The 26,386-nt window shown below is 37.5% G+C and overlaps 1 protein-coding gene and 1 non-coding gene across 2 annotated transcripts in view; both read right to left on the bottom strand.

Annotated features, from left to right (window-relative positions):
- The window catches only part of LOC583110 (ATP-dependent RNA helicase A), a 42,275-nt gene extending 17,373 nt beyond the window's left edge, over positions 1-24,902 (bottom strand). The window contains exons 1-15 of the mRNA XM_030986441.1: positions 24,803-24,902; positions 19,931-20,060; positions 19,198-19,344; positions 18,493-18,655; positions 18,122-18,198; positions 16,871-17,010; positions 10,517-10,563; positions 9,738-9,874; positions 7,851-7,952; positions 6,882-7,034; positions 5,871-5,945; positions 2,958-3,149; positions 2,025-2,166; positions 759-841; positions 176-332 (exon numbers count right to left, since the gene is read on the bottom strand). Of these exons, the coding sequence (XP_030842301.1) occupies positions 176-332; positions 759-841; positions 2,025-2,166; positions 2,958-3,149; positions 5,871-5,945; positions 6,882-7,034; positions 7,851-7,952; positions 9,738-9,874; positions 10,517-10,563; positions 16,871-17,010; positions 18,122-18,198; positions 18,493-18,655; positions 19,198-19,344; positions 19,931-20,041 (1,726 nt within the window). The 5' untranslated portion in view covers positions 20,042-20,060; positions 24,803-24,902. The remainder of the gene's footprint in view (positions 1-175; positions 333-758; positions 842-2,024; positions 2,167-2,957; positions 3,150-5,870; positions 5,946-6,881; positions 7,035-7,850; positions 7,953-9,737; positions 9,875-10,516; positions 10,564-16,870; positions 17,011-18,121; positions 18,199-18,492; positions 18,656-19,197; positions 19,345-19,930; positions 20,061-24,802) is intronic.
- On the bottom strand, positions 8,517-8,588 carry TRNAH-GUG. The gene has a single exon. It is a non-coding gene; the product is annotated as a tRNA-His (tRNA).
- Positions 24,903-26,386: the final 1,484 nt, after the last annotated feature.

Here is a 26,386-nt window from a genome sequence, read left to right on the forward strand (position 1 = left end):
AAAGTGAGAGAAAGATAAAGAGAGAGAGAGATAGAGTGAGAGAGAGAGATAGAGAGAGAGAGAGTGAGAGAGAGAGAGAGAGAGAGAGAGAGTGGGAGAGAGAGAGAGACAGAGAGGCAGAGAGAAAGGAGCAGAAGATGATGGGAAGAGGAGAGAAGAAAGAAAGAGTGCTCACCTTGCACTGCATGTGCTCTTCCATAGACCTCAATGACAGGGCAGTCCAGGAAGTAGTGGCTGAACATGGTGGTGTCGATGGTAGCAGACATGAGTATGATCCTCATCCCGGGGTTAGCCTTCAACATGTCCCTTAGTACGACCAGCAGGAAATCAGTCTGATGGAGAGAAAAAAGGTGAGGAAGGAGTTTTATTTTAATACATTTCATTCATACATTTCATTCATGCATTTCATTCACATCATTTAATTTCCACTCATGTCTTCAAAAGCTAATCGAGTGAGGCCCTATGGCTCAGTGGTACAGCAGTGGTCTCGTAACTGGGAGATCCTGGGCTCGAAACTAATTTGATGCTCAAGCGCCTTTTGGTAAGGCATTAATCCTCATTACCACGTCCTTCGAAGAGGACTCAGAGCTGTTGGTCCCCAGGCTGCTTACTTACAAGCATATACATGCTTTCTTAGCAGCCAGGTGAAAAATCTTATAATAGTTGATTTCATACTTCTACAGACATATGTATTTGTTGTTGTTGTTCTTGTAAATAAAACCACCTAACCTGGATAGCTTAAGGTTGTGAATACTTACATTTAAATCTCTCTCATGGATCTCGTCCACAATGACATGAGATATACCACGTAGACCCGCTTCAAGCTTCCTCAACAACGTACCTGGTGAAAAGAGTTGAAAAAGAACAGTTAGACAAATTTAAAAAATTGCGATGTCCAAAGATATAGTTCTCAAAATTGATTTACAGTCTTCACAAGTTTCTTTGGGTCACTGAACAGTATCAAGTCAAATTTGTCACAGTGACCACATCAGGGGGGTATTTCACAAAGATCCTAAGTCTAACTTAACTCTAAGTTGGAGTTAAATATTATGGAGAGCCATTTGTAGCCTTAAAATAAAATATATTCAGCAGCAAAAATTGAAGTATTTTAGACTTTTCATAAATTCCACATCAAGAACATGAAATCTCCTTGAAAATAGAAAATATGAATGATTTGAATAAACAATTTATGCCTTTTAAAATAACTTTCACATACTATTTTCAAAGATGCTAATGGTTTTCCATAATTGTCAAGTCCAACTTAGGATCTTTGTGAAACACCCCCCTGTTTTAATAGAGGTGGTCTCCCGTCTTTGGTAGCAACCTATATCGCCCCTCCCTATATCTAGGAACACATGCGTGCTTTAAACCTTGTCTGAAAAGGCCACTTGTCTATAGTGGTCACATGTTTTCTGTTTCCCTTGGTTTTGATAATATAGTACTGTAATTTCTCCTTAGATTTTGTAAAATAACTAGACGCTGACAAATTTTATATGTCACTTGCATCCTCTCGCTAATACTGGTATTATTTCTATTATTATTATTGTTTAATTGGTCATTCATTAAACAAAAGCACACATACCAAACAAAGGCAAAAGAAAAGTACATAAGAATATCAAAAGAAAATGTTAAAGGAGAACATGTAAAAGGAGTAAGAGGAGCAAGTGGGTCTGCAGGGTGTACAAAAAATGTAAAGCAACACTGCTGCCTGGAGGCCTGGAGGCCTGGAGGCCTGGAGGCATGTGACCTGCACTTGCTGCTCCCAGTACATAAATAAATCTATATACATGGAATATTGCAAGTAATAGAAGCTTGAGTAAGATAATTGGGAAAAAATAGGAAAAATCTAGGGGGGGGGGGAATAAATAAATAAAAAATCAGGAAAGCAATTTAAATCAGGTAATTATCAGGCCTGAATAAGTGATACTTTATATCAAATGAGTAAAAAATATATAAAAGTGGTTAAAAGTCATAGACGGGTTTACAGGGTAGAGAGAGAAAGAGAGAAGACAGACATCACTTACCTACAGTCATGAAGAGCATGGCCCCTAGAGGGCGCGGTCTGACGGTGTCGAAGCGCACAGAGTATCCAGTACTGACACCCAGGGGCTCGGTGCGCTCGTATGCCACACGCTCAGCAATGGAGATGGCGCTGATACGGCGAGGCTGGAGGAAAGAGAGGTGTAAATGCCAGAGGGATAGGTAATTAACCAGGTGATCATTTCTATTTAATACAAGTTTACTAAAAGTTTTAATAATAGTAATATTCCTTTTTAATATAAGCACATATTAAGTATGACACAATTTCTCTTTGCGATTTCAAAGGACTTTGGATATTATTACCCAGGCTTTAGCTCCAGGCAACCGTAGTGCTCAGTGCATTCAATAAATACATCCTACCAGGTACCCACTAACTACACCGGAGTTTAGTGTGATATGAACCCTGCTCTACGTGATTCACAATCTGGAGACTTATCCACTAGACCACAATTCTTCAACGCCTCTTGGTTTGGTATTTGTATGATTCTGCGATAATCTAATAATTCGTACTTGGTATTGTATTTTTGAAATTATCCACACAAGATGTTGGCACCAAAAGGTTATGCACTGACAAGAACCCCAACTTCTTCAATCCAACTTCAACCCTCTTCTCAAAACTAGAACTAGCCTAAACTTTAAGGCCTATCTGCACTAGTTTGGCCAGGAGGGATTAGACCTCCCTGCATGGTCACTTAACAGTTGGTTATCTCATCAAATCAGCTCTCAATTATCATAAGAAAAAGGGGACCATGGGGGACCAACGGTCACCCCTTAGGCATTGTTTGCTATATAGAGGACGCAAGTAGCTATAAGTAGTGCAGTGGGTCTTTAAACCTATCTTACAGTGTAGCTTTACTGGAATAAAACCTTGACCAAAGGTCTGATCATCCCTCCACCAACTTAACCACAATGCTTACCTGAGTGACAGCAATATTGCACTCAGCTCCTTTCCCTCCTCGGATGTAGCTGTCGAGGATGAACTGTGGCACCTGGGTGGTCTTCCCGCATCCCGTGGCCCCCCGTATCACCACAACAGGGTTCTGGTCTATGGCGTCCAGGATCTGCTTTTCGGTTTGGAAGATGGGCAGGGACTGGCGCTCTTCTTGGATCTAGGATGAAGAATGAGGGATAAGATGTTATCTTTGATCTATAAGACTATGTGACAAGTATTTAAAGGTATAGGGGAGTGTTTCACAAAGACTAAGATTGACTTTAAGTTGGACTTAACTATGGCAGGCCGTTCATGCCACTAGTTCCTCTAACCATTCCTGGCATTGCTTTCTCAAGGGACGTACAAATCATGGTCACAAATCTACAGAATTAACATTTTTTGACAGTTCATTATTGAAGGAACAAATATTATCTAAAGATCATAATTGAGAGTCTAATGGTGAGAGCAACCAGTGGCATGAATGGCCTGCCATAGTTAAGTCCAACTTAAAGTTGATCTTAGTCTTTGTGAAACACTCCCCAGGTCTTGTGGATGAGAAGTGTAGAATTAAAAGTTATGGATTTGAGCACCTGCATAATAATTGTGTTTTCAAATGAAGCATTTAATGTACATTGTTTCTCTCTATTCAGGTGTAAAAATGGGTACTTGTGATAATGCATAGATGTTTGACATATAATTCGTCGCTGTTTTCACGAAGTGAAGGTAGTGAAAAAAAATTGCATTCACTTTGGTTACGATTTTCCTCACTACCGTCACTTCGTGAAAACAAGGACGAATTATGTCATATCAACATTATTATCAATACTGAAATATTTATGTAGGATGTTAAAACATAACTTTGCACTTCATTTTTCTTTTAATTGTTTGTATTAATTTACAAAAATGCATCCTACCTGGTCTAGGTTAGATTTTTGAAATCAAGATTTTCACATCACATCATATCATATTCATAATGTAATTTTCAAGAAGAGACTATCATGATTCATTTATTTAAAATAGCAAGTTGAAATTTCTTAATTTGGTTCCATTCTTCTTCCCTACAAATGATACACTGTAAAACACAAGAGTGTAATTTATAGAAAAGTATATATACAATGATAGATCCCTATAAAACTTTGCATGCCCTCTATTCATCCCATGTTATGGCACGAGAGGAATAGACGGCATGCAAAGTATTTTCAGAAACTCTTTAGCTTATCACTAAAAGAGAAGGTTGAATTCTGGGAAAAGGTTTGTGAGCTTTTCCATTCCTTTGATTTTAGTGTGGAAGAGTATCATAGAACTAGATGGAATTCGACTGCGCGCAGTCGAAAATGATGCCTCCGTTATAGAGCAATTTTACAAACCAAAACACAAAAAAAAAATTGAATTCACGTTCAATGGTAATCCATTGACAGGTTCTCAGAATATTGTGATTACAAGCAATTTCTCATATACATATATGACCCTTTGATCTTTGACCTCATGACCATAAAATCTACTCAGTTCATTGGCTCTGCAAGATGTTCTGAGTTAAATAGTAATCCATCTGTCAGTTCTAATGAGAATGCGTTCACAAGCTATTTTTGCATACATAATGGGCCCATGACCTTTGACCTTTGACCTTATGAACCAAGAATCTACTCAGTTCATTGGCTCTGCAAGTAACAAACATGACCTAATTTTGGCATGAATCCATCAATCGGTTCTTGAGATAACGCGATCACAAGCTGTTTTTGCATTCATAATGTGCGCTGTGGCCTTTGACCTTTGACCTACGTGCTCCAAAATCTAATCAGATTGTCTTCCTATGGTGATACACACTATCATTAAGTTTGAAGTTTTTACATCTCCAGTGGTTCTTGAGATATCATGATAACAATCTCAATGTATGGAATTTCATAAGTTGACCTCTGTGACCCTTGACCTTTGACCTACGTGCTCCAAAATCTAATCAGATTGTTTTCCTATAGTGATACACACTATCACTAAGTTTGAAGTTTAAATCTCCAGTGGTTCTTGAGATATCATGATAACAATCTCAATGTATGGAATTTCATAAGTTGACCTCTGTGACCCTTGACCTTTGACATACGTGCTCCAAAATCTAATCAGATTGTTTTCCTATAGTGATACACACTATCACTAAGTTTGAAGTTTAAATCTCCAGTGGTTCTTGAGATATCATGACAACAATCTCAATGTATGGAATTTCATAAGTTGACCTCTGTGACCCTTGACCTTTGACATACGTGCTCCAAAATCTAATCAGATCGTCTTCCTATGGTGATACATACTATCCTTAAGTTTGAAGTTTAAATCTCAAATGGTTCTTGAGATATCGCGCTAACAAACTCAATACAAGGAATTTCATAAGTTGACCTCTGTGACCTGTGACCTTTGACCTACGTACTCCAAAATCTAATCAGATCGTCTTCCTATGGTGATAAATACTATTCCCGAGTCTTAAGTTTAAATCTTAAATGGTTCTTGAGATATTGTGATAACGGTCAAACGGGACGGACGTACGGACGGACGGACGGACGTACGGACGGACAACCCGAAAACATGATGCCTCCGGCACCACCTTCGGTGGCGGAGGCATAAAAATTGTCTCCTGATAAGGATATCTCTTCAAATGCCCTCATATTCAAAGTATGACGAGTAACAGCTAAAGGTTGCGGACCGCACTTTAAAGCCATATGTATGTGTAGTCCCATATGCACATTTCTGTGTGTGACTTTTAGCAAGACTGAGCCAATTTCTTATTCTTTTGAACCTCACAGTATACACTCAATCTTATCAGCTAAATGATCAACCTTTTCCAATTGCTTCCACACAGTTTCTTTGAAAATTGCATGACCAGAACTCAGAAAAATGAATGAAAGTGGAATATTACCTTTCTATACTCTGGCATCTGTTGTGGGCCATGACATTCTCGTTCCAACTCAGCACTTATCTGCTCCAGTGTCATCTACGGTAGGAATGAAAATAATAAGAAAATGAAGCTTTAAAGTTCCTAGAGTATAATTAACACATTACGTAATCCTTTCAGGTATATAAGAATATGTCTCAATGATAATGCCCTAAATAATAATGTCCCATGATCTAATGTTTTGTTACCAAATCTTCAATTTTGTGAGTGCTAACAAAGGTATTGCTTGTTTATATTTACACATCCCTAAACATAAAATATCATCATTATCACTATAATCTTCATTAATCATGGTCCTGTGGATACGTCACCAAACTGTGGATCTTGTGGTTCATGGTTCAAGTCCCGCCGTGGTACTCGTGTCTTTTGGCATTTATCTACATTTGCCACTCTCCACCCAGGAAAAGTAAATGGGTATCGAGTAGCAATTTGTTTGTGAATGCTCAGATACGACGCGTCACATTCTGTATTTTACAATAGAGAGCTCAGTGAAAATGAATTGACCTTTGTTGCGCACAATTTCCTTTCATTTATACGTAAAAAACTGTGAAGGTCTTCCACGTCACATCTCAACAAGCTCAACAATTGCAAAAAAAGCAGAAGCACCATAGAGAAACTTGTAGCTAAAGCATATCCCGAAAAACAGTACTCGAAGCTTGAATGGGACGGTCTTGAGGCGACACTCCCTTCATACATCAAATCAAGCAAAACAATTGAACTATTCCACAAGAATCTAAAGACCTACCTTATGCAGGAAACTTATGATGAACTCTTATGAACATATTTGTTGTTATTTCGATTTTTTACTGAATTTGAAATTTGCATTTGTCAATTGATTTGTTGATTTATTATTAGTTTGTTAACTTTAATTTGTTTTATTATTTGTATTTCAAATATTACTGGTGAATCTTTTTGTGCGCCTTGAGTGCCATTATAGGCAGATATACAAATCTTAAATTATTATTATATACTCACATGAGCTATAGGTCCTTCATCGATGTTGCAGTTGAGCCACGGGTTCCAGTTGTTCATTGGTGGGGACCAGGAGACTCCAGAACATCCTCGAGGACCTTCCGGGTTGTCAAAGACTTGGTTGGCGCTGTCCCCGCTGATTAACACAACCTCCTCCTGGCAATGACATTGATTGGAATAATCATCATTTCATTTCGTTCACGATGATTAAACAGTGGTAGGCATTTTGCGTGCGTACACTATGATATATAAGATCAGAACAATAATTTGAATCAGTTCAATTTGCTGTTGTCCAATTCCATAGAACTACATAGATAAAAACATGCAATTTTAAACTAAACAAATACAAGTTTATTAAAGGCTGGCTGTACTAGTTCAGCCAGGTCACTGACAGGTGGCTATCTCATTAACTCACCTCTCAATTAAGATAAGAAAAAGAGGATCATGGGGGACCAAGTAGTACAGTGTGGCTTTAAGATGAAATAATTGTATATACAGATGTAGATGTAGATATAGATATTAAAGGAAGCAAAGAGAGTTTTCGAGACATCTGCTTGTGGAATTTACAGGTAGATTCTGATTGGAAAGGATGATGAAAAAAAAAATGAACAATGACATATTAGTGCATGTTACTTTGATCATTATACACAAGATATTGTGACATAAATTGTATACATATAGAAAAAGAGAAAGAGAGAGAGGTAGGGGGATGAGGGAGAGAGAGAGACAGACAAACAGACAATCAGATATGAAGATACACGGTGGGGGGGGGGGGGGGATGAAGAGAAAATAAGTGCTCGACCAACAATATTTCTAGCAATTATATCATGGATTACATTTATTAATACTTAAGACTTCTAAAAAAATTCTTTCTAAACTGCTTAGAGGCATTATGCAATTTGCAGTATAGAAATATCTGATTATTTATTATCATTAATAAGCTTGATAATAAACTTCATTAGTACTACTTACAAGATTTTGTGCGGGTGGGACTGTGTTGAGATTAAGCTCAAACAGCACGTTAGCAAGCCTCTCTTCGATGTCTTGGTTCAGAGTGACATTATAAGGTTCCAGCTGGAAAAGATTTGCAGTAAACAAGAATAAATGGTTATAACAAATTACATTCAAAAAATAATTTCATGCATAAACATACTGCCACTGTGCCAAAGCGATATATTGTCTGCCCCAAACCAGAAGCGTGTAAAATGGTACAAATTAACAGACTTGTAGCGCTCAGCAAAAATAAATGTAGGTGACACTTAAAGTCCATGATTTAGTGGTACTAACACACATTTTTTTGTGACCAAAACAGTGCAAAAATTAGCAATGTGTACATCTATCTCGCTGTTATTTAATCAGCCTTTTAATCTTGACATATAATTTTGTTTTTTTGTTGGTATTATCTTTAAATTCCAAATTCCATGTACATAATTTGTTGAGAATGGTGCCCTTTTGGTAGATTTCATTGTATCGTGTGCTTATTGCTGATTGTATATTAGGCCATTCCACATAGACTGATTGGCAGTATATTCTTTAAAAAAAAAATCAATATTAACCCCAGAAATGGAGTATATACACTAATAATAGCAAATTACACCCTCACTACATATGAAAAAGAGATGAAAAAAAAAAGGAGATTGCAGTGACCAGGATTCGAACCTGGGTCTTTACATTCACAATGTAATGTCTTAACCTCTAGACAATCACGGCTTCACAACAAGTTACCCTCACTTTAACGCTTATATCAGTTATGTGTTCACTATTGCGCAATACTGCCCTTCATATCCAAGAGCTGAAAGAGGCATGTTGAAACACCACTTTGTGGGGAATTCCACAAACCCCTGGTCTGTGCTATTTATAGAATCCCTCTGCTCAGCAAGGTCATTGCCATGCACAGTATACGATTAACCATATGGAGAACTGTGAACAAGTTACATATATCGCAAACATATGCCAAGTTGCACTAAGACCTCACACTTTTTGCTTTGCTGTTTACTCAATCCCTTTCCTGAAGGAATATATAATAATTTTAGAGATATTATGTAACTATCATGATAGCCTCCTCTTGTGGATAAATTGTGCAAACATGTAAATGGTTCATCAAGTGTTAGGAATATCACTGGAAAGTAACTAGTTTGGTGAGTTAAAAGAGAAATATGAATGATTTTGGTACTTTGCAGGAAAGACAATTAAACCTGCTGTGATCAAATACATTTTCTATATTTTAAAGTACTTGATTTACTGGAGAAATGCCATGAGAACTGTCCAAAAATGTTGCTGCTGTGGAATCAACAATGTGTGGTCATAATTTCACAGTACTTGGTATCAAATGTTTTATAACTATTACAAATACGCCAAAAGATATCAAACCAGAAATTTCAGTAACCAGTATGTTCCTTTTCTTAATCATAATATCTCAAGGACCACTGTGAAATGCACTGGGCCTCAGCTTTGGAATTCCCTTTCTTTTGAACTTAAATCTTGCCCATCACTTTTAATAGAAAACATATTATTACCTCCTACTGTCATGACTATTGATCAACTTATTCATTTTTATTATGTTTGACTTTACTTTGTTAAGTTATATTCTGTGCTTGTAGTAAATATTGTCCACTTTATATATTTGTTAGGGTTCTGCCTCGATAGGCCAATGCCGTTCCCTTCCACATTTTTGTTTTACTGTAACGGATTGTTTATATAAACAAATGCTATTGTTCTTATTATTTATGTTTTTAATGGAATGTAGAAATAAACTAGAACTTGAAATGACAAAACATCTTGAGCTTGCCCTCAGACACAGTAAAAAGTGGTACTAGGTAGTGAAGGAGTTATAACTAAGAATGAGAAAAAGTGATGTACCGAATCTGCTTTCTTGGCCTTGCGTTCTCCGGTGAATGCTTCAATCTCCTTCATATGATAGAGCTGCCTGGTCAGGGAGAGAGCGCAGGACACAGACGCCACCTTCTTGTTTGAGCCTTGCTCTCGAGCATGGATAGCTGGCAGAAAGGCAATATATAAACATGTTAATAAAATCCATGCAAAGGTAATGGCACATAGTGCATTTACATTCAATTGTCAAAACTTTCTAAATACATTTAATCAATTAGAATTGAAGAAAATTTGATTGTAAGTGTTTAGTTGACTACCAAAAAGCCTTTAATAGAGGTGCTGTGGTCTAGTGGATACATCAACAGACATTAATTTCTTTGTTTGTGGTTTAAGTCCCGCTGCGGCACTCATGTCCTCTGGCAAGACATTGATTTAATACATGGTTGTAGTAAATTGGTACCTGGGAGCAATTTAGTCCCTGAGTGCTTTGAGCACCCTAGGGTAGCTGGGCTAAATCTGGGGTAATAATACTACTTTGTAGGTACCTTGAGCATCTGCTGGGATGGATATATGCGCAATTCATCATTATTTGGTATTGTATTATTAATTAAATGTGATGGAGGCTTATACACTCATGCAAAAAAAGATGCATTTGCACTTTACTACAGAAAATGGAACAGGTTTACTACAAAACATTTTGTAACATCTTACTCAAATACAAATAGTCTTTTTTCTATAAATAGCAGAAATACTGACTCAATAAATTAGTGAGCTTTCAAACAAATGATACATTATAATTTGGTACTTACTCTGGCGTTTTGATGCAAGATAGATGGACATTTCTGCATAAAAAGACCTACAACAATAATAATCATGAATACAAGGTATTAGATACGGCTCTTCAAAGTTTTATTTCGCAGATCAAACTGGAAGAAAACTTTAAAGTCAGTCTCTTCGTAGAACATCAACAATCACAGATATGCATATGCCAAAAGAACTGACAAGTTTATTTTGACTGTGGTGAGCACATTTGATATTAGGCAAATGTAAACGAGATGAAAGATAACTTGCCACTTGGTACATAGAATATCCACAAGACCAATACACTCATTTTAATCAAATCTAATAGAAAATGAGCATCGTAAGACTCGACATTAATATATGCTATAAACAGCAAATTATCTTATTATTCAGGCCTTAATCTAATCAAATAATTACATCAAATAATTACTTCAAATTATTTCAAATTTTCTTCTACTTTTTTCAAACATATGACAATGGTGGTTGCAGGGTAGAAATACTGAGATTATATTATACTGAAAACATTATTATTGGCCTAGGAAACTCAAATTCTGAAAATTTACAAAAGGTAACCACACCATAAGAATCGCTGGGCTTCATTTGGTAAATCTAAAAGATTGATTGGAACAAAGAAAATTTCTGGTTCTTCAATAAAATCTATTTTGTATTCCTTTTTGAAGTTTGTTTACCATGAAGAAAACAAATCATTAAAGGCTCTGAAGTGTAAGTACACGTAGAGAACTGGCATTTATTGGTTTCTCTATTTGAACATAGGGAAACTCACGTTTGATTAAAATAGTAATTAGAAGTATAAACATTTGTTAAGTCACTAAGGGAAATATTAAGAAAATTAATAACAAGAAGAAAACATATTTGCCCATTCATATGTTGTTGGCACATTAACTAATACCTTCTTTAGGGTAAACATACCCTTGCCTAAAATATAATAAATAGCAAAATTTAGTCAGTTTCTTTTTTTAATATTCATGTTTCAAGACAGCATCACCAATCTGTAACTCTTCATGTAAGGCTCTTTTTCCATTATGAATACAGTTTTCCTGCACCCATCTTTGCTACATGTACATGTATGTTTCTTGTTGAATACTGTATTTGAAAGGGGACCGGTCACCTAAAAAAATAACAATTTTTGTGCATCTAGCATTTACAAAAATCAACCTCAAGGTACTTTACTCCGCATTCCGCGGGTGAACAATTAAAAGGAGAATATAGAAAATAAAGAATAACATAAAAATTGAGTGCCTGTCCATATGGCTGCATCAAACAGTCTTCTTCTTTTTTTTACTGTAAGTTTTTAATACCATTAAACAGTATTTAAACTTGCAATCTCCCTTTACAGAACTAAAATTTGAAGCTGATATTTTATAACATACTGGCATGGAACTCAAAACATTCAGAAACAAAATGTTTTTAAGTGATCAGTCCCCTTCAAGTATCATTGAAACACTACACACTACAAGTGGTACTAACCATTTTCCTCAAAGACTGCTTATAATTGCTTTAAATCACGTTCCTCTATGGTCCGGTCAGACACCATCTCAGGCCCCTCCACCTCAATCCAATCATTAAGCCACCAGAAGAAAAGTGACCAGCCCATTCTTGATGTGTTCCTTTAAGCCACTATGAAGGGTTCAGTGAGTAACCAGACTAGATGAGTTACAAGTAATATCCAGTGGCATTCTGGGTAATGCGGCATATCACCTCAGTTTCTGTCCTTATCATGGATGGGGTTTCCCCTTTAGCTTGATGAAGCTAGTGTCGCTATAATCACAGGCTTTATATGACAGCACAAATCTTCAATCCCCTTGTACAATAAAAATCAACCTATTGTAATATTAAGTTAAATTCATTTTTTACAAGTACATTGAAGTCCCTAAATTTGGATGTAACTGTTCCTCCAGAGAGGCCCCTAACAACCCTTCATCCCATTTCACTTGAGAAAAAAAAAAGGAAAAATGATTAATTTTGGTTTAACTTGAATCTCATTCTTGTCAGTAGTGATATAAAGTACATTTCTCACTTTAAAAAAAAAAGTGTATTTATTTTCATATTATTCCATTTTGGGGGTCATAATCCCTCCCTCTAATATCCAAAAACAACTGAAAAGCAAATCCTTTATCATAGACCATCTAATGCACCAAGCTGTCAAAATCCTATGACTACAGTGACCCACTCTGCCCTGGTAAAAGGTGATACGCCACATTAAGCCACTGCTTTTTCACAAAATGTGTGGTTCCTCGCTGACCCCTCCAGGCGGTTGAAAGAACAGCCATCACAAAAACATTCATGAGCCCTGTGGCATACAACTTGCATTCAACTGCAGTTTCCTGCAATCATCTACCTATTCTTGCAATCAAATAATCTAAAGTTTCTTGCAATCAAATAATCTAAAGTTTCTTGCAATCACTTCTTAGAGTTCTTGAAGTCAAGTTATCCGCAGTTTTTGTTTCGCAATCAAATAATCTGCAGTCTGCAATTCTTGCAATCAAATAATCTGCAGCTTCTTGCAGTTTAGTCATCTGCAGTTTTTTTGGCAATCAAATAATCTGCAGATTAAGGTAATCACCTCAAAGTCTCCTACAAACTGACAATGACCATGCAGAAAATGGGATAACAGCATACACTGTGTACTGACAACTAGAACCAGTATATAAATTTTGAGTGGTTGTTCAGACTGCGATTTGATGGCAGTAAATTGTAGTCAACTTTAAAGTTTCTGTCATCAAATCTCAGGTCTCACTTTTTATAACCCTATGAGGATTACGCTTGTAGCACGATGCCAGAAAATCCTACTTGAGATTGGCAGTTAAGATACATGAAATTAATCAAAACTTTTGTTTAATTTACTGCAGTTCCATTATTGTTTCTTATAACCAATAAGGACCAAGCTTCTGGAATGACATCATTCAAGCTCAATGATTATTGTGGAATGTCAAGAAACTTGGACTGTAAGTAATTTTGGTTTGCATTCAAATATAACAAATCTTCACATCAAATCATCCCATTAGATCAAGTTTTTGTAAGAAGAACAGAGCTAAAAGCCTATCCTTAAATTTAAAGTTGATTGCAAGTCACATGCTTCAGGGCTCCTCGCTTATCTGTGGATCCTGGCTAACTCTGACTTGTGGACAACACAACCCTGACCGTACATTAGGGAGTCAAGTAAAGCTAGGAGGGTTTATTTATTTGCATACTTATACTTGGGTAATTCCTTGGTTTCCGCTAACTATGTATATGAATCCTAGACCTATGGAACAGGTGGCGAATCAATCATTTGACACCTGACATGCGCAGAGAGTAAAAAATTACCTTTATTTTTATGGATTTATGAACTCTTCATATTCTTTTTAATTATTTCAAAATCTCCTGGCTGAGCTCGACCATATTTTCTTTAGAGGGTGTCTTGTCCACGAATCTTAGTTATCCAGGAACCATGCATAGAAAACCGCTAATCTTGCATGAAGATCAAGTGATTACAGATCATGTGATCCAGATTCTAGCACCTGATTACGTGATGAGTATCACATGACTTATCTTCATTTCTTTACCAAATGATAGAAGAGGGAAAATTGCATTCTTAGATATGAAAGATGTAATATATCATCGGATATGAAGTCCCAAGGGTCTTTAGTAACATCAGAAAACACAAAACTTTGAACCAATAGGCATCCCACAAAACATCAATTTTAGTGATGTTTCTGATTAGATATAGGAAAATGAAATATAATTCATACATGAACTCTAAGTCCAATATTTTCCCCACATATTCATTACAAGCCATACATTTTGATATGCTATGTAATAATTATTTTTGTATATCCTCCATGTTTATTATCTGCCATACTCTTTTCTAATCTTTAGCATCTTTCCCAGAATGCAATAATCCCTTTTGTAGCCAAGAAGATCATTTATGATCATAAACCATGTCATCCAGACGTTTTATCTCATAACATGGTAGAAATCACAGATAGCTGGTTTTCCTTTTTCCTCTTCTTATAAATACCATAGACGACATTCACAAGTCACATTAAAGCACAAGAAATGTCATGTGATCAAAGACCATGTGATCCAGGCTCTATCACCTGACCATATGGTCAATATCACATGACATATCTTTTATTCATACACTGGCTGACGCTTTTCTTCTGGTTTTGTGGCTCTCAAACATTAACTTCCAATGCAAGATTCTTTAACAAGCAAAGTGGCATACTTCTAAAACAGGTCACGATTGCTTAGGAGCTACACATAAGAAATGTCATGTGATCACAAACAATATCATCAAGGTTCTGTCACCTGATCATATTGTAAGTATCACATGACATATCTTTATTCTACATTGGCTGTCACTTTTCCTCTGGTTTGGTAGCATTACTATATTCCCACCCCCTAGCATACCACATTCTTTCTTTATCATGCTATCAATAAAATTGTATTATCAATTTTTCAAACATTTATACTTTTGGTTCTCTGCTGTCTGAATTATCAAAAATTAATTGATGGACAACCTAAGATTTAAGAGCTGTTCAGCATCACTATTCAAAATAATCATGGCTACATACAACTTTGACAAGATGTGTCATGTGATACCAAGTCATGTGATCAAGGCTATAGTACCTGATCACCTGACAAGCATCACATGACACATCTTAACATCAAATTAATTTATGCTATTTATCCATGGAATCTTCTTTCGTCCTGCAAATGAAAACATCATGTTAATAGAAAATGGAAGGAAAAAAAGGCGAAAAGAAGAAGAAAACTCAAGACAAAATATTCAATTACAAACAACTCTAAGGAACTGTTGATTTTGTGCACTTTTTAAAGTTCACATTAATTAAAATGTGGTTGATCACTTGATGTAGATTTATCAAAATATCCAGTTTTGGAAATGCATGTAAACAAATATCAATAACAACTTTGTCAACTATAGGTGCCAAAAAGTTAACTTGCTTATTTTTGAGAAGGTGTACCTCTGCTGTGTATGGTCTATTTTTTCCAAAGCAAGCTGATAATGCTGATGTTAAATAATTCATGTTAGATTATTTGAAAATAAATGAACACTTAACCCTATTTAGCCCGGGCTATTTTGAAACTGCATAGCCCAGGGGGGGGCTTCTCAGGCCCCCCCCCCCCTGTGATCTCGGCCGTGAAACGCCCGATCGCCGCGAAAATTTGCATACATGTCAAGTGAAGTGTATAGAATACTATGGTAATTTCAATTTTTTTGAAAAATTCACTCATTTGCATATTTATGGTAATTTATGCAAATAAGGTCATTAAATTCACATTTTTGCCCATAAATCAGACATTATTCATATTTAAGCATGCTTTCTCACTACATATATTTGTTAGACCATTTGGAATAATAATACAACACAAAAATTTGAAAAACCAGGGTTATTCCTTATGTTATCTATTGTTTTGATAATTTCTTATGTATTTCTTTGTTTTTTTAACTTATGTATTTTATTGTTTTTGTTGTTTTATTTCATTTCCAACTATAATTCAACTATTTTGACCCCAAAATAAACACCTAAAATCTAAACAAGACCAAATAACCAATGTTTTACCTCTTTATTTGAAAAATGAGATTTCCATATGTTTTGTACACAAATCACAAAAATGAGCGATTTTCGGGCTGACATGCGAAGACAAAAGGACACGTGACTTTGTAATGGTAGGTCCGATTTTCGAAAAATTTCTTTCAAAAGTTGCGCAAGACTCAAAAGAAAAAAGTCACAAAATTTCAGTGCAAGATTTTCTTGCGTTAAAAAATTATCGCGAAAAATGAGGGGGGGGGCTTCTCAAGCCCCCCCCCCCCGGGCTAAATAGGGTTAAACTGCAGATGGGGACAGCTAACTATAGTAATCTGAAGTACACTATATGTGATAAAGCTTTTCATCTCATCCCACTACACCAAGATAATGTGAAACCTGCATAATTTGAGCATCAGCAGTCAGGGATGCTAGAAAGTATTCTAACCATGTGAGGTTCATTCATCTTAATGCAAAATTATGCTCAGGTATGTACCGATCTCTTGCACTAAGAAGCCATGTTCCAGACTACAGCTCCATGTGTACTTCAAAGCAATTTTAGGACGTCCATGTACAGTCAAACTTGTCAATAGCGACCGCCCAAGGGAATCACAAAAAGTGGTCTTTGTTGACACGTGGTCTTTGTAGACAGGTTCCTTTAGTACATGTTTCAATGAGAAACCATTTTAAAGGAGAACAAATAATGTGGCCTTTGTAGACAGGTGGTCAGTAAAGCAGGTTTGACTGTAATTACTTCTACAAAGAGGTCACTCCTAAAAGATATAATCTCACGGGGAACAAATCCATTACCTGTTGTGATCCTGCCCGACGGGTGTATACTTATAATCAGCCTGTATCCGATTGGTCTGGACGTACTGGTGGAGGCGGGACTTGGCATTGCTGATGGTCCAGTTGCCATGGATAGCGGCGTTCATGTCGGCTCCTTCGGCCTAGACGACGGCAGAGGAATAGGGAGATCATGTGAGTGGTCAATGGGGTAGTCTTAAAAGGAACAGGAGGAAAAGAGAATAAAATCCTCTTTTTTCTTTTTTTCTTTTGTTGTTGCTTGTTATTGAAATAGGCATACCCTAAAGGGATTTGAAAGGGAAACTGTTTCAGCCTCGGGAGTAAGCAACTATCGGTATTCTCTGGAGTATCTGCTCTGAACCGCTTATTATCGTATTGATAGATCCGCTTGGTCAAATGAACCTAATTTTCCTTTTTATTAAATATTAAATAAAAAATACTGAGTTTGGTGGTGGTGGTTATTTTACCTGACTGCTAAGAAAGCATAAATGCTTGTAAGTAAGCAACATCTCACATTGGAATATCTCACATTGGAAGAAAATTATCTATCCAGTAATTAGCATAAAAACAACCCCCAAAATTATCTCAGGTCTTTTGGGACTCTAATTTGGGTCTTCATTATCAATAGCATTTCAGTCAACACAGCGGAAACCTCTTTCTGGGATTACTTCATGAAAAATCTAGAACTTACCCCCCCCCCCCCATTCCATAACTACACTACCATGAAGTCCCTAGGATACCTACCTCCAGGCAATAACACCTGCCCCCCCCCCCCCCCCCCTAGGGCAATGAATCCCTTATCATTAAAGGGATCCGGTAACTTTGTCTCAGATTCTGAAACAAAATTCTGGATTTAGTTCATGATGCAATGATAATTATAAACCTTTAGGTCAGTCAGGAACCCCATGACTTTTACAAGCCGATCGCCTGTCTGATTATCAAGATATTTATGATTGGAATTACAAATTTTGAAAACCGTTCGCCTGACGGTTTTCATAACACTACAGTCTATTGGGGAAAACGAGTATGGTATAACCGGTCACTCAAAGATTTTTACTTTTTTGAGGCACTTCTTGATCATTTTGAAGCGCGATTTTTTTAGGGCTTCAACGTTACACCATATCACAGACACTGATAACATGTAGGACCGTGTATCTCAGATTTAACATTGTTAAACGATCCCTTTAAACTGTTGTGGCTTCCATCAAATGTTCAATGTAAAACAAAAAGGAATGAAACCAACAAGTAAATTACCTCTTCCAGTTTCCGCTTGTCCCCCTGCCTGTCAAAGAAACTCCTCTGATATGAAGGCATACTCCCATCATAGCTGTCTGCAAGTTACAAACAGAGATAGTGACACTGTCAACTGAATGAATGCACAAACTTAAGATAGCAAGTTCTGATGAAGGTGAAAAATAATTTGTAAGTGTTGTCAACAATATTGTTTCTGACAAAACAGTTAACCAGTTACATAACAAGCAACCAAGGGACTTACAGTTTTTCTTGTGCTCTTTGTTCCCATGTGGAAGATTACAAAAAGTAAGTATAAAATGTGAATAGGTTAGTAAACCAGTCTAATGTATTTGAAAGATATTAGGTCATTTGTATTGCATATTAGATCTTACCTCTACCACCGTGTTCCCCTCCGCCGCCATGTTCCCCTCCACCTCCTCCCATGTCCCCTGGGCCTGGACCTGGACCAGGGCCTATCCCTAGAGCCTGATGAGGGGCCGACATCCCTGGTGGCAGCGATGAAGGCCCTTCATTGGAGCTTGATGCAACGGGGGCCTAGAAAGAGATAAAGAGAGAAAAGATAGGTGATGGCAAGATGTATTGGTGTACTTTTTTTTAAATTCTTTATTGATGTTTTTGATGTTACAGTTTTCTACGATGTACAAAGGAAACAAAAAACAAACATCCACTTGATCATTTTCTTGGTTTATACCCTAAAATGTTTAATGATCACTAGCCAGAGTTCACTATTGCTCAAGCCCCTAAAGAGAAGGAAAAAAAAAACATGCTACATGGATGAAAAGTGAGGGTACATTTTATTCAATGATAAGTCATTCATCAAAGTGAATGGTCACAATCTTCACAATACAATATGGATTTTTTTTGTTTAAACATCTAGGCAGAGTATTGACAATGGTATTAAGGTTCCACCCAAACTTTCGTTTTCAGAGAGGGGAAGGGGGGGGGGGGGGGTGGGCCTAGATAGAAAATTTGAGATGTTAATTTGGATGTTCTGGAGTAATTCAGGAAATTGAAAGTGTCAAGCCCAACTCAATGATGAAATTAGATGTAATAGCCAGTACTTCATGTATACTCACAGTCACATCCATGGCTGGGATGTCTTTCTGGTTCAATTCTCCACTGCGGACCAGAAACATCAGAAAGTCTTTGGCAGCATTCAACTGGGAGTCCTTCTTGCTGGTGGAGTTACCAACACCCACATAAGAATAGGTAGGAACACGAACCTGATTCAAGCAGAACAAAAACTCTATAAATACTGATGTTCAAAATAGCAACCATTGCATAACAATAAATGCCTTGACATGTACTTCTCAAATCCTACAAAGCCGGAATAAAAATCAAAAGCCTAAATTCAGAAATAACGTCTTTCTGTAAATATCATTCACACACATGCTTCTCAGCACGACTCCATCAGACTGCCAGATGGCAGGGAAAGTTTTTTGGTCCCCCCCCACCCCAACAACCAGGTATTAATGCTAGATAGCCTAGATTTGAATAAAAAATAAATTACATGCTCCTCAGCAACCCCCCCCCCCCCCCCCCCCCCCGGAAAAAAAAACATTGCACAAATCTATTCCATCATCAATACCCAAAACAAACAAAAATCTTATTTTTTAATCAGAATTTTCTCAAACTTTCACCGACTTGCATGTTCCTCTTATTTGTTTACTTTTTTATTAAAAATCAACTTTATATGAGGGTGGACTTCCCCTTTAAATCAACTCTCCCTTCCTTCTGAAACATGCAATCAATTAGCTAACTACCATCAATCATCAAATACTACCACAATAGTGTACTACAGGTACTTACTTCACAAAGAAATCTTTGACGGTGCTTTGGACCGGAGTTGCGGATATCGTAATCGGGGGTCAACTTCTTCTTCCCCAAGAGGCTGTACAAAAATGATTTCAGCTCACTCATGGTGCCATGTATGCTTCACCTACAAAAAAAAAAAAAAAATCCAAGTAGAGAACAAAAATTTGTTTTTACAATATCCTACTCATTTATCCAACCCCAATTCCACGTCCATACTGTACTTCCACCAGAAAAAAAAAGAAGAAAAAGCTAACTACACAGTTACTAAGACATTGTTGCACAAGTGGCACAGCAATGCCCCCTCCTCTACTTCTTGTGTACTAACTTGATAGTATGATCAAGTTTATTTCTTTTACCTCTCTTAAATATGAATAGAAAACATGGTCAAATTTCTTTACTTGAACCCTTAAAAGTATTTATATCAATCACCCATACCAGTGGATATAAATGATAGGAAATGAAAGGGTTTATTATTCATTATGAGAGTTTTGCATAGAGTGAACAGAAGATCGAGTTTAATCCTTTGAATTCTTTCTTGGATATTTGGGGCCCTGAAAAGGGCCGTTGGTGTAAAATTGGGCTAGATTCTAGAAGCCCTCAAATTCTTCATCCACAATCTCTTCTTTGAAGATCGATCTCAGCACTACCATGGTCTCCTCCTCAAGGTGTTCTGGTACATGTAGGTCAACATCGTGGTTAGACATCGAGATCCTGTGTCGACTCCTGAAACCTACAGTCCAGGAAGAGCTGGCTGTAAAGCCCTGGATGCCCGCACTGTCTGCTATCTCCTTCGCCTTGCGTCGAAGAGCACGGTTCGAGACACTGCATCCTTGCTGTAGTTCCTCTGCGATCCAGACGATAAGCCGCTCTTCCAACTCTGGCCACTTTGCAGCTCCTCCCCTCAGTGCTTTCTTGTGCGCTGGAACTTCCTCTAGTTTTGCCCTTTGTGCCTTCCACTTCCGAACTTGGGACTCGTCTACTTTAAATTGCCTGCCTGCTGCCCGATTGCCCATTATTTCGGCTCTCTCACATACCGACAGCTTAAATGAGGCAGTGAAAGATCTGCGGGTCTGACGAGGCATCTTGCTGATATCGCCAGTCAAATGATGATCACTGAGAGTGAGAAAGTTTGATAGATGACTGTGACCGTACAGGATCTATGATGAGAATTTTCCATAATCCTATGCTGCATTATAGATGTTGACTGACTTGCAAACTCTGTGATATTTGCAAAACTTTTGGGTTGTGATTTTAATGACTCTTGATGGTTTTTCTATTTTTAGCCCAAGAGTAGTAAGGAGCCTATTCACTAATGAACTGATGATCATTAGACATTAGTGGGCTAGTGGTAGATAGATTAGAAAAACAATGCTGAGACTGAAAAAAAAAAGTATTCAAATGTATTGCTTATAAGGCATGAATAAGAGAAAGAATAGAACTCCTCCCAAAAGGCCAAACAAAGTGGTGGCGACTTGCAAAACAGTAAGGGCGCTGGTCTGAGAATAAGGATCGTCCGCATAAACAAGGATTGTCTCCATCAACGTGGACAGACGCGTCCTAAAAAATAAGGATCGACCACATTTTTTATGGACAATTATTATTTCTGATCTGCGCGTTTGCCATGCGAAAAAATAGATTCCGCCGCGATGATGGTCCATGATATATTTCATATTCACTTGCAGAGACTTGCACGTTATGAACAATAAATCCTCAGGAAGACGGACAACTAATAAAAGTAGACATTGAATTAGGCTTTTTTTTATTACTGAAAACTGTTTTTTTTGCACTGCCAACGCGCAGATCGGGAACCTGAAACTTGCAGAGCCAGAGCCAGAGCTAGGCAAATTCATGCAAAAAAATATATTCAAAAAATTGACTTGAAAACACATCACACAATTAGTCTGAACCGAGTCAGGAGCAAATTTGAAGAAATTATATTTTTAAATGTTGTAAAACCAAAGATATAAGAAGAAAACTGACCAAGTATCTGTACTAAAAATCGTACATGTAAAATTGGTCGTACACATTCGACAGCTGAATATGACGCGCATGGTTGCATTACGTGCGTTCTCGAATACAAAATCGTACCTCACACACACACTCTCGCCATACCGCGAATGGTCCGTCGTGGGGAGCTAGCCGGCAGAGAGTTTGCAGCGATACCAACGCAGCTTCGGAGCTCCGCAGAGCGCCATTTTAGCGGGACTCTGAAGGGTTCGCGTGGGAAGGCAGCGGCGTAGCTTTTTGTCCAAACAACGCTAGATCGGCTGCTGGCAAAATGAAAATAACTACGATCGAGAACATCGTCGGTTTCTTAACTTTTCAGTGAGATAATTATGAATTCTAATTGAGACTACAAAATAAATTAAATCGACAAAGAAACCTCGGTAGAACTCTTATAACTATACAAAAGCTTGTTTATTTCTTCATTTGACATTTTGTTTTCGACCATTTTTTCGTGCGCGAGTCAATGTAAACTATGTATTACCAAACTTTCAACACGCAAGGAACGGGGAACACTCGCGGACCTCGTAACAAATTCGTTGCAAAAAAAAAATTTCAAGGGTGATTTTGAAGCAGTGAAGAACATTGGCGCTGCAATGCGCAGAAATATACTTGAAAGAAACTTAAAAAATAATACCTGAATTTTCAGAAAATCGTATTTGTATTAGATCTATGAGTGTACCTAGATGTGACTTGTTTATAAATCAGATTTTATGAAGATTTGTCGGGAAAAAATGTCAATTTTTTCCGTTTGGTGGTCATTTCTAGGCTAATATTTTAAAAGTTGCATCAGTAACGGGCCCGATGTTTCTCTTATCGTACTCGCATGTTATTTCTACATAGATTAAACATAGGATGGTTAACAGGGCGCGACGAACCCGCTTGCCCGACGTCCCGGGGCAACCAAATTGAGCCGTCGGGCAAGTAAATCAAATTATCACTTGCCCGATTCGGGCAAGTGATACTTTTACAGTAATTTCCTAGTGTCCAAGAACTCTACCATTCACCCGTCAACTTCTTACCCGTCGTCAAAATCCAGAAGCAAAAAAGCGATCGTTCCGATTTCGAAAAAACTTCACAGACAGCTAGCCAGCTCAGCTAGCTCAGCGCGCATGCAACAGTGACACTTCAAGCCATGAATGCCGCTCCGCCTCCACGCACGGCCGGCCGTGAGCTAGCTAGAGACAGCTAGCGCGATCGTACCAGCTGCGAGCTTATTCGCGCTCTCTCTCTCTAGCTCTGCAGGCCGCACCGACAGGCCTTTGCTATTCTCTGATTGCCGATTGGTTGAATCACGCCAAATATGACGTCATTATTCTAGGGAAATGAACACGTGCGAATCGGAATGGAATAAACAACAGGGATTTTCTAGTAAGTACAAAAAGTCAAATGTTTGATATTTATTCATAATGACTGTTAATGATTGTGAACATATTATTTAAAACTCGCTGCTCATATAAATCAGATGAATGTTTTTGTCTCGTTTTCAATTTATTACTGCGGTCTCAAGATCCGACCGAGCGAGTCATTTTGATAATAGTATCGAGACCCCCAGAATATAAGCCGTTGTTGTTTTGTTTTCATGGTTTTAGCGACGTTGTTTAGTCTAGTTTTCGCATACTTATCCGAGATTTATCGTAAAATATCTTCAATATTATTATTTAGTAAGAATTTACAAATTTTGGCATGATATTTATAGCAGTGAATGATGAAATAAAAATGTCCGTACTTTATTTAAAATAGTTGATTACCAATTATTTACATGACGTTTCTTGATGGAAGAGTTGACCCAAATTATTAACAGCTGAAAATTAGCCTACGTTTCCAAATGACAGCGGCTTGCACAGACACACATGTGATGTTGCACCATGGTACATGTGGCTACCATTAATGACATGTTTGTATCATATTTTTTACAACAGGGTCATTATGCTTTTTTACATGACTGAATATTAAAAACTTAAACCTGCTTGAACCATTCTGCCTTGCCGAGATTCATGTGAATCTGATTATTTATGGAGAATCAATAAAATGCGTTTTTTAAACCTTCAACCATCCTTTGTTGACCATTTTCTTTGACATATTAGGTTATTATTCAGTACAGTTACACTGTACATGTATGTGCATTAATTTGCTATCTAAAACACTAACTTATCATTACGAGATAATAATGCTTTAACCTCGAGTCCTTTTTCGCTTTAAAGTTTTGGGCAAGTGGAAATATTGTTTGGGCAAGTAAATTGAAAACCCACTTGCCCGACAGGGCAAGTGGTGAAAAAAATTCTTGTAGCACCCTGTTAAGGGTAAGACCAGATAACATTATAAAAAAGATATATCCTTCCACCCTCCCATATCCAAGTTTTGGGCTGATTATTGCCGAACCACCGCAGCAAGGCCATTCAGATTTTCGTACGCGCGCAATGCGCCCTCTAGTGGCCCATGAATGTGCCTACCAGAGCGCTGAAGAAAAAAAAGTGTCCATCAAAATGCAGACGTAGTTGTCCGCTTTTACGTGGATATCCTCTTTTTTACGCGGACGATCCTCATTCTCGGACCAGCCCCCCCCCCCCCTAGGCCCTCCTGAAGGAAGCAATTTATTTTTACTAACAAAAAAAATCCGAGGCTTAAAATAGAATGGTCAGCCGTGCCTCGAGCTCAAGCGGGGTCCCGCCGCGGGTACAGCACCCAGGTCAGCAGGGAAGAATTAATAACATAATCACCATGTCCATGATCACGCAAGCAAGCACAAACCAGGCCAGGTGACGACTCATCACAGTTACAGTAAATAGATTTAGACCCTCTTCCATCCAAATTCAATAATAATGGCATAGTCTAGATCTATAGTAAAGCATAAACACTTACCGACAGTTTAGAAGAGGTGTTTTGTTCGTTGGAATGTTTACGTTACATGAACAAAATCACGAAACTTTCTACTAGTACTAGCTCAGTGTCAATGCAAATTGCGTGTTTACACTCGCTCGTCGAAAGATGGCGCTATATTTTATGTTTCTCCCCTTTTTTTTTGTAGAAGAAGAAGAAGAAGAAGAAGAAGAAGAAGAAGAAGAAGAAGAAGAAGAAGAAGAAGAAGAAGAAGAAGAAGAAGAAGAAGAAGAAGAAGAAGAAGAAGAAGAAGAAGAAGAAGAAGAAGAAGAAGAAGAAGAAGAAGAAGAAGAAGAAGAAGAAGAAGAAGAAGAAGAAGAGAAGAAGAAGAAGAAGAAGAAGAAGAAGAAGAAGAAGAAGAAGAAGAAGAAGAAGAAGAAGAAGAAGAAGAAGAAGAAGAAGAAGAAGAAGAAGAAGAAGAAGAAGAAGAAGAAGGAGGAGGAGGAGGAGGAGGAGGAGGAGGAGGAGGAGAAGAAGAAGAAGAAGAAGAAGAAGAAGAAGAAGAAGAAGAAGAAGAAGAAGAAGAAGAAGAAGAAGAAGAAGAAGAAGAAGAAGAAGAAGAAGAAGAAGAAGAAGAAGAAGAAGAAGAAGAAGAAGAAGAAGAAGAAGAAGAAGAAGAAGAAGAAAAGGTAATAAGTGCCCGGCTTGTTAATTCCTAAGAGGTGCCCGTTCCACATCAGTGCCGTTTACCACCTATGATAATTGCCTACATTCAAATCTGAGAGGTGCCCTTTTATTTTAACAAGTGCATTTTTCTTTCCCTCTTTAACTTCGTATATTTGATAACTGTTCCCTTTATTTTGACACATGCCCAATTTTCCTTTCAAATAAGTTCCATTTTCCTTCTGATAATTGATCCCCTTTTATTTGTAATAAATGCCCCTTTTTCCATTCTCGTAACTGAGTGCCTTTTCTCTGATGAGTGGCCTTTATCAGGTGTGAAAAGTGCCCCATTTTCAACTCAAATAAGTTCCGCTTTTATAATAAGTGCCCTTTTCCCCATGGATAAATAATGTCTCTTTTTCCTCTCTCCATAAAATTTACTCCCTACTTAATATGCGACTAAGAGCAACTTAATTACAGCCAAAGCTCGCTCGCATTTAAAGTTGATATCATTATCATTGTGTTTTTTATAACTTGATGTCTTTTTATTCGTTCATGATTAGATTTTGCTTAAAGTCCCACCATGATTTTATTTTTCCTCTAGCTTTGTTAGATGCAGTTTTTCTCACTACGACCTCACATATCGCTAGCTTGCAAATCAATATTAAGACAATTACACCCGACTGCAAAGTATAATGCTTAAGCAGTATCTGCGGCAGGCGCGTACGCAGGGGGGGGGGGGATTGTGGGTTAACCTCCCCTTCATTTTTTGAATGGGTGTATTATGGAGCAAAAACCTCCCCCCCCCCCTTTGGGTAATTTTTTTTTCATCAAGCTATGGGTGTCCCAAAAATTTTGCAACGATTCAGCCAGCAGCTGAATTAGCGGGGGGGGGGGGGGGGAGTGGACATACTTTTTTTAAAATTCCAAAACATATATATATATATATATAAAAAAAAGCCT

Source organism: Strongylocentrotus purpuratus, unplaced genomic scaffold (genome assembly GCF_000002235.5).
Source record: "Strongylocentrotus purpuratus isolate Spur 01 unplaced genomic scaffold, Spur_5.0 spur5_scaffold_15, whole genome shotgun sequence".
NCBI classification, from domain to species: domain Eukaryota; kingdom Metazoa; phylum Echinodermata; class Echinoidea; order Camarodonta; family Strongylocentrotidae; genus Strongylocentrotus; species Strongylocentrotus purpuratus.